Below are 9088 nucleotides of genomic sequence, written 5' to 3'. Positions count from 1 at the left end.
ATAGATTAAATGAATGGATTATATAAATCAATTAGATTAATGTATTATATAAATTGATTAGAATCATGAAAAGTAGGAATTAATTCAATTGCTGGATGATTTAAATGGATTAATGGATAGATGAAATAAATGGAGACGTTGGCCTTATTATATTAACAGATTAAATAAATTGTAGACAGAAAGGGATTCACTTAATTCTTAATATAAATGGACAGGGAGCTCATTAAATGCCAGTTTTAGGCCACACACTGCCAACTATTACACTCAGGACAAGTCGGAGTCTTAAGATGGATTTTTATTAAATATTGCTCTGTGTATTTATATCCGCTGATGCACGCCATCAATAATCATCCCTTCTGGCTACCAAGACAATTTCAGCTGAATATTTCAGTGTGAATTCTGCTTATTCTCAGTAAATAAATCCTAACCAAATAACACTTTTCAGACGTCTGTTTCCAAGGATTTTGTCTCTGAAGCCACGTGCTTGTCTTGTGATGAGTCTGTTCTCAGGATGTAGAGGATGAACAGACAGGGGATGTAGGAGATAAACCGCAGGACGCTCGGAACACCGAGGTAGATATGCCTGCAGAGCATTACACACATGAAAGAAAATTATACATCACAAAATGTAATGGGAATTCAGCAAGAGATATTTGTAAATATTATTATTGTCGTACCCAGATTATTTCTAAACAACACAGTGAATTGAAAACTGAATTGCAAAATTTAGACCAAAAAAAGGTTTGGGAAATTCTACAATATAATCACAGCATGCCTATTCTCTCCCCCATTCATTGCAAGTCAGAGTTATTCACCAGGATTTGGTCAGAATAGGAAAATCAGATGAAAATTGCACATTCCTGACCGGATTGGCAAATTGCCGAATTACTAAAGCCTAACGCAGTCAGGATTTAATCAGTCCGACCGTTTCTGAAGAATTTGTCCAGAAGCATACAGAAAATCTGTGATATCTACATCCAAACCAATTAACAGCCTCGGAGTAAGGGGAAGTATAGATCAGGGTGTTGCAGTGGTTGTGATCTACTTGGATTTTCCTCACAATAGGTTAGTGTTCAAACTAAAAGAAATTGGTCTAGATGAATATTCTTGTTCTTGGGTAGAACATTGGCTTAAGGATAGAGTACAACGAGTTGTCATTAATGGTACATTTTCTTACTGGACAAAAGTGGTAAGTGGTGTCCCTCAGGGTTCTGTTTAGGACCGCTTCTATTTGACATATTTATAAATAATCTTGCAATAGGCATTAAAAGCCATGTTTTAGTGTTTGCAGATGAGACAACGCTTTGTAAAGTAATACAATGTGAGCAGGATATTGCTTTGCTGCAGAGGGATTTAGATTGTGGGACTGGGCACTAAAATGGCAGAGGACATTTAATGTAGAGAAATTCAAAGTTATGCACTTTGGCATAAAAAATGCACAAACAACTTACACCCTAAATGGTAGTGAAGTAGGGATAACCAGACACAAGAAGGATTTGGGAATTGTTATAGACAACAAATTAGGCAGCAATGTCAATCGGCAGTTGCTAAGGCCAGTAATGTTTTGTCATGTGTATATATATATGGGCAGAAGTTTTTGGGATGAAAATATAATTTTGCCTCTTTATAAATCGCTGGTAAGATCACACCTTGAATATGCTGTGCAATTTTGTTTTTTTTGCCTTCTTTTGGATCAACAGCAAAAACATATGTGAGGAAGGCTGAACTTGATGGACGCAAGTCTCTTTTCAGCTACGTAACTATGAATTATAAAAGGGGGGGACGTATTGTAGGGGGCTGTACATGCCATTGTCCACACCCCAAAATAATAGCATGCCCCCCCAAGTGGCTAGTAGTCCCCAATTCCCTAGTTATCTCACAAAAGTAAAGTCCTTACATACTCCCTTCCACCCTAATAATTTTAAGGGGTCCCACACTTAAAACCTGTAAAAAAATTAAAAATAAATTATACTTACCATAAGAACTCTTGTTTCTTGCCATTCTTTTGTTCTTCAGCCAAAAAAGGCCAAATAATAACCAACACCACTAATTAAAATTTAAAAAGGCAGATTACAAAAAAACCCTAGAGGAAAAAACAAACTTGTAATCCATCTTCCCTCACTGAGGGCTCACCGCAGAATAAGAGCTGATAGCGGGGAATGACTGTAATGGCTGCCCAGCCCCTAGCGTTAAATATTTAGCAGACATCCCCCCCTCCACATGGCAATCCCTCCTTTATATTAATATGTGAGTCGTATCAACCCACATAGGATTTTTATGTATCAATTAATTAATCTTGTAAAACTTTTTGAAAGTGGCAGCTGCCTAGCAAGCGCTGGTTTGCCGCCATATAATTAACCCTGGATTCGTCAGTGGTTAGTTAGCGATATGCCCACTGACAATGCTAGCAATGCTAGCAAGCAGCTCATAGTTTTCTTATATCCGAGCCCCGAGTTGAAGTCTATGGGCACTCAATTAATTCTGTTCGGATTTCAATCATCGAGCCGAGTTCGGTACGGCTAAAATCTGGAATTAATTCAGGCCAGTTTGGAGTCTGAATTACAAAATCTGGACATTTCTGAATCCCATGAGCAGTGTCCGGATTGTTTAGTAGACACCTGCAATTCGTTTCGGTCCAAATTTAAATTCGGACGAATTTCGGCAATTCGGGCATTTGGATGCTTCCGAATGTCCGAATTGTTGAAGTGCCGTATTTCAGAAGAGCCATACAGAAGTGGCGAAATGCTTTGGATTTCTGAAAAGTGGCAAAACAGGAGAGGGAGGGAAAATTAAGGGAATGATGACAGGAATTTAACCCTAGCCCTAATCCTACTCGTAACTCTCCCCTTAACCCTAACACTACCCCTAACTATAGGTTAGGGGTAGGGTTAGGGGATATGGTTATGTTAGGGGTAGGGGTAGGGTTGGGGTTAGGGGTAGGTTTGCGGTTAGGATTAGGGGTCGGGTTAGTGTTGGGGTTAGGTTAACCCCGTCTGTGTTTAGTGGGTAACCCCATCTATGTTTAGTGGGTAACACTGTCAGTAGTGAGTAACCCTGTCTGTGTTTAGTAAGTAACCCTGTCTGTGTTTAGTGAGTAACCCTGTCTGTGTTTAGTGGGTAACCCTGTCTGTGTTTAGTAAGTAACCCTGTCTGTGTTTAGTGAGTAACCCTGTCTGTGTTTAGTGGGTAACCCTGTCTGTGTTTAGTGGGTAACCCTGTCTGTGTTTAGTGGGTAACCCTGTCTGTGTTTAGTGGGTAACCCTGTCTGTGTTTAGTGGGTAACCCTGTCTGTGTTTAGTGAGTAACCCTGTCTGTGTTTAGTGGGTAACCCTGTCTGTGTTTAGTGGGTAACCCTGTCTGTGTTTAGTGGGTAACCCTGTCTGTGTTTAGTGGGTAACCCTGTCTGTGTTTAGTGGGTAACCCTGTCTGTGTTTAGTGAGTAACCCTGTCTGTGTTTAGTGGGTAAGCCTGTCTGTGTTTAGTGGGTAACCCTGTCTGTGTTTAGTGGGTAACCCTGTCTGTGTTTAGTGGGTAACCCTGTCTGTGTTTAGTGAGTAACCCTGTCTGTGTTTAGTGGGTAGCCCTGTCTGTGTTTAGTGGGTAACCCTGTCTGTGTTTAGTAAGTAACCCTGTCTGTGTTTAGTGGGTAACCCTGTCTGTGTTTAGTGGGTAAGCCTGTCTGTGTTTAGTGGGTAACCCTGTCTGTGTTTAGTGGGTAACCCTGTCTGTGTTTAGTGGGTAACCCTGTCTGTGTTTAGTGGGTAAGCCTGTCTGTGTTTAGTGGGTAAGCCTGTCTGTGTTTAGTGGGTAACCCTGTCTGTGTTTAGTGGGTAAGCCTGTCTGTGTTTAGTGGGTAACCCTGTCTGTGTTTAGTGGGTAACCCTGTCTGTGTTTAGTGGGTAAGCCTGTCTGTGTTTAGTGGGTAACCCTGTCTGTGTTTAGTGGGTAACCCTGTCTGTGTTTAGTGGGTAACCCTGTCTGTGTTTAGTGAGTAACCCTGTCTGTGTTTAGTGGGTAGCCCTGTCTGTGTTTAGTAAGTAACCCTGTCTGTGTTTAGTAAGTAACCCTGTCTGTGTTTAGTGGGTAACCCTGTCTGTGTTTAGTGGGTAAGCCTGTCTGTGTTTAGTGGGTAACCCTGTCTGTGTTTAGTGGGTAACCCTGTCTGTGTTTAGTGGGTAACCCTGTCTGTGTTTAGTGGGTAAGCCTGTCTGTGTTTAGTGGGTAACCCTGTCTGTGTTTAGTGAGTAACCCTTTCTGTGTTTAGTGGGTAACCCTGTCTATTTTTAGTGAGTAACCCTATCTGTGTTTAGTGGGTAGCCCTGTCTGTGTTTAGTGGGTAACCCTATCTGTGTTTAGTGAGTAACCCTGTCTGTGTTTAGTGGGTAGCCCTGTCTGTGTTTAGTGGGTAACCCTATCTGTGTTTAGTGAGTAACCCTGTCTGTGTTTAGTGGATAGCCCTGTCTGTGTTTAGTGGGTAACCCTGTCTGTGTTTAGTGAGTAACCCTGTCTGTGTTTAGTGGGTAGCCCTGTCTGTGTTTAGTGAGTAACCCTGTCTGTGTTTAGTGGGTAGCCCTGTCTGTGTTTAGTGGGTAACCCTGTCTGTGTTTAGTGAGTAACCCTGTCTGTGTTTAGTGGGTAGCCCTGTCTGTGTTTAGTGAGTAACCCTGTCTGTGTTTAGTGGGTAGCCCTGTCTGTGTTTAGTGGGTAACCCTATCTGTGTTTAGTGAGTAACCCTGTCTGTGTTTAGTGGGTAACCCTGTCTGTGTTTAGTGGGTAACCCTGTCTGTGTTTAGTGGGTAAGCCTGTCTGTGTTTAGTGGGTAAGCCTGTCTGTGTTTAGTGGGTAACCCTGTCTGTGTTTAGTGGGTAACCCTGTCTGTGTTTAGTGGGTAACCCTGTCTGTGTTTAGTGGGTAACCCTGTCTGTGTTTAGTGGGTAAGCCTGTCTGTGTTTAGTGGGTAACCCTGTCTGTGTTTAGTGAGTAACCCTTTCTGTGTTTAGTGGGTAACCCTGTCTATTTTTAGTGAGTAACCCTATCTGTGTTTAGTGGGTAGCCCTGTCTGTGTTTAGTGGGTAGCCCTGTCTGTGTTTAGTGGGTAACCCTGTCTGTGTTTAGTGAGTAACCCTGTCTGTGTTTAGTGGGTAGCCCTGTCTGTGTTTAGTGAGTAACCCTGTCTGTGTTTAGTGGGTAGCCCTGTCTGTGTTTAGTGGGTAACCCTGTCTGTGTTTAGTGGGTAACCCTGTCTGTGTTTAGTGGGTAACCCTGTCTGTGTTTAGTGGGTAACCCTGTCTGTGTTTAGTGGGTAAGCCTGTCTGTGTTTAGTGGGTAAGCCTGTCTGTGTTTAGTGGGTAACCCTGTCTGTGTTTAGTGGGTAACCCTGTCTGTGTTTAGTGGGTAACCCTGTCTGTGTTTAGTGGGTAACCCTGTCTGTGTTTAGTGGGTAAGCCTGTCTGTGTTTAGTGGGTAACCCTGTCTGTGTTTAGTGAGTAACCCTTTCTGTGTTTAGTGGGTAACCCTGTCTATTTTTAGTGAGTAACCCTATCTGTGTTTAGTGGGTAGCCCTGTCTGTGTTTAGTGGGTAACCCTATCTGTGTTTAGTGAGTAACCCTGTCTGTGTTTAGTGGGTAGCCCTGTCTGTGTTTAGTGGGTAACCCTATCTGTGTTTAGTGAGTAACCCTGTCTGTGTTTAGTGGATAGCCCTGTCTGTGTTTAGTGGGTAACCCTGTCTGTGTTTAGTGAGTAACCCTGTCTGTGTTTAGTGGGTAGCCCTGTCTGTGTTTAGTGAGTAACCCTGTCTGTGTTTAGTGGGTAGCCCTGTCTGTGTTTAGTGGGTAAACCTGTCTGTGTTTAGTGAGTAACCCTGTCTGTGTTTAGTGGGTAGCCCTGTCTGTGTTTAGTGAGTAACCCTGTCTGTGTTTAGTGGGTAGCCCTGTCTGTGTTTAGTGGGTAACCCTATCTGTGTTTAGTGAGTAACCCTGTCTGTGTTTAGTGGATAGCCCTGTCTGTGTTTAGTGGGTAACCCTGTCTGTGTTTAGTGAGTAACCCTGTCTGTGTTTAGTGGGTAGCCCTGTCTGTGTTTAGTGAGTAACCCTGTCTGTGTTTAGTGAGTAACCCTGTCTGTGTTTAGTGGATAGCCCTGCCTGTGTTTAGTGGGTAACCCTGTCTGTGTTTAGTAAGTAACCCTTTCTGTGTTTAGTGGGTAGCCCTGTCTGTGTTTAGTGGGTAACCCTATCTGTGTTTAGTGAGTAACCCTGTCTGTGTTTAGTGGATAGCCCTGTCTGTGTTTAGTGGGTAACCCTATCTGTGTTTAGTGGGTAACCCTGTCTGTGTTTAGTGGGTAACCCTGTCTGTGTTTAGTGGGTAACCCTGTCTGTGTTTAGTGGGTAAGCCTGTCTGTGTTTAGTGGGTAACCCTGTCTGTGTTTAGTGGGTAACCCTGTCTGTGTTTAGTGGGTAACCCTGTCTGTGTTTAGTGGGTAACCCTGTCTGTGTTTAGTGAGTAACCCTGTCTGTGTTTAGTGGGTAGCCCTGTCTGTGTTTAGTGGGTAACCCTGTCTGTGTTTAGTAAGTAACCCTGTCTGTGTTTAGTGGGTAACCCTGTCTGTGTTTAGTGGGTAAGCCTGTCTGTGTTTAGTGGGTAACCCTGTCTGTGTTTAGTGGGTAACCCTGTCTGTGTTTAGTGGGTAACCCTGTCTGTGTTTAGTGGGTAACCCTGTCTGTGTTTAGTGGGTAAGCCTGTCTGTGTTTAGTGGGTAACCCTGTCTGTGTTTAGTGAGTAACCCTTTCTGTGTTTAGTGGGTAACCCTGTCTATTTTTAGTGAGTAACCCTATCTGTGTTTAGTGGGTAGCCCTGTCTGTGTTTAGTGGGTAACCCTATCTGTGTTTAGTGAGTGACCCTGTCTGTGTTTAGTGGGTAGCCCTGTCTGTGTTTAGTGGGTAACCCTATCTGTGTTTAGTGAGTAACCCTGTCTGTGTTTAGTGGATAGCCCTGTCTGTGTTTAGTGGGTAACCCTGTCTGTGTTTAGTGAGTAACCCTGTCTCTGTTTAGTGGGTAGCCCTGTCTGTGTTTAGTGAGTAACCCTGTCTGTGTTTAGTGGGTAGCCCTGTCTGTGTTTAGTGGGTAACCCTGTCTGTGTTTAGTGAGTAACCCTGTCTGTGTTTAGTGGGTAGCCCTGTCTGTGTTTAGTGAGTAACCCTGTCTGTGTTTAGTGGGTAGCCCTGTCTGTGTTTAGTGGGTAACCCTATCTGTGTTTAGTGAGTAACCCTGTCTGTGTTTAGTGGATAGCCCTGTCTGTGTTTAGTGGGTAACCCTGTCTGTGTTTAGTGAGTAACCCTGTCTGTGTTTAGTGGGTAGCCCTGTCTGTGTTTAGTGAGTAACCCTGTCTGTGTTTAGTGAGTAACCCTGTCTGTGTTTAGTGGATAGCCCTGCCTGTGTTTAGTGGGTAACCCTGTCTGTGTTTAGTAAGTAACCCTTTCTGTGTTTAGTGGGTAGCCCTGTCTGTGTTTAGTGGGTAACCCTATCTGTGTTTAGTGAGTAACCCTGTCTGTGTTTAGTGGATAGCCCTGTCTGTGTTTAGTGGGTAACCCTATCTGTGTTTAGTGGGTAACCCTGTCTGTGTTTAGTGGGTAACCCTGTCTGTGTTTAGTGGGTAACCCTGTCTGTGTTTAGTGGGTAAGCCTGTCTGTGTTTAGTGGGTAACCCTGTCTGTGTTTAGTGGGTAACCCTGTCTGTGTTTAGTGGGTAACCCTGTCTGTGTTTAGTGAGTAACCCTGTCTGTGTTTAGTGGGTAGCCCTGTCTGTGTTTAGTGGGTAACCCTGTCTGTGTTTAGTAAGTAACCCTGTCTGTGTTTAGTGGGTAACCCTGTCTGTGTTTAGTGGGTAAGCCTGTCTGTGTTTAGTGGGTAACCCTGTCTGTGTTTAGTGGGTAACCCTGTCTGTGTTTAGTGGGTAACCCTGTCTGTGTTTAGTGGGTAAGCCTGTCTGTGTTTAGTGGGTAACCCTGTCTGTGTTTAGTGAGTAACCCTTTCTGTGTTTAGTGGGTAACCCTGTCTATTTTTAGTGAGTAACCCTATCTGTGTTTAGTGGGTAGCCCTGTCTGTGTTTAGTGGGTAACCCTATCTGTGTTTAGTGAGTAACCCTGTCTGTGTTTAGTGGGTAGCCCTGTCTGTGTTTAGTGGGTAACCCTATCTGTGTTTAGTGAGTAACCCTGTCTGTGTTTAGTGGATAGCCCTGTCTGTGTTTAGTGGGTAACCCTGTCTGTGTTTAGTGAGTAACCCTGTCTGTGTTTAGTGGGTAGCCCTGTCTGTGTTTAGTGAGTAACCCTGTCTGTGTTTAGTGGGTAGCCCTGTCTGTGTTTAGTGGGTAAACCTGTCTGTGTTTAGTGAGTAACCCTGTCTGTGTTTAGTGGGTAGCCCTGTCTGTGTTTAGTGAGTAACCCTGTCTGTGTTTAGTGGGTAGCCCTGTCTGTGTTTAGTGGGTAACCCTATCTGTGTTTAGTGAGTAACCCTGTCTGTGTTTAGTGGATAGCCCTGTCTGTGTTTAGTGGGTAACCCTGTCTGTGTTTAGTGAGTAACCCTGTCTGTGTTTAGTGGGTAGCCCTGTCTGTGTTTAGTGAGTAACCCTGTCTGTGTTTAGTGAGTAACCCTGTCTGTGTTTAGTGGATAGCCCTGCCTGTGTTTAGTGGGTAACCCTGTCTGTGTTTAGTAAGTAACCCTTTCTGTGTTTAGTGGGTAGCCCTGTCTGTGTTTAGTGGGTAACCCTATCTGTGTTTAGTGAGTAACCCTGTCTGTGTTTAGTGGATAGCCCTGTCTGTGTTTAGTGGGTAACCCTGTCTGTGTTTAGTGAGTAACCCTTTCTGTGTTTAGTGGGTAGCCCTGTCTGTGTTTAGTAAGTAACCCTTTCTGTGTTTAGTGGGTAACCCTTTCTGTGTTTAGTGGGTAACCCTATCTGTGTTTAGTGGGTAACCCTATCTGTGTTTAGTGGGTAGCCCTGTCTGTGTTTAGTGAGTAACCCTGTCTGTGTTTCGTGGATAGCCCTGTCTCTGTTTAGTGGGTAACCCTGTCTGTGTTTAGTGAGTAACCCTGTCTGT

The 9088-nt window shown here is 43.9% G+C and overlaps 1 protein-coding gene across 3 annotated transcripts in view; it reads right to left on the bottom strand.

Annotated features, from left to right (window-relative positions):
• Nucleotides 1-274: 274 nt before the first annotated feature.
• LOC134602110 (solute carrier organic anion transporter family member 1A2-like) overlaps nt 275-9088 on the bottom strand; it is a 96764-nt gene continuing 87950 nt past the window's right edge. For all 3 annotated transcript variants that reach the window (XM_063446635.1, XM_063446634.1, XM_063446636.1), the window contains one exon: nt 275-583. In XM_063446635.1, the coding sequence (XP_063302705.1) occupies nt 442-583 (142 nt within the window). In that variant the 3' untranslated portion in view covers nt 275-441. The remainder of the gene's footprint in view (nt 584-9088) is intronic.

Source organism: Pelobates fuscus, chromosome 3 (assembly GCF_036172605.1).
Source record: "Pelobates fuscus isolate aPelFus1 chromosome 3, aPelFus1.pri, whole genome shotgun sequence".
NCBI classification, from domain to species: domain Eukaryota; kingdom Metazoa; phylum Chordata; class Amphibia; order Anura; family Pelobatidae; genus Pelobates; species Pelobates fuscus.
The sequence above is the reverse complement of the archived record's forward strand: the minus strand, read 5'-3'. Positions and strand labels throughout refer to the sequence as shown.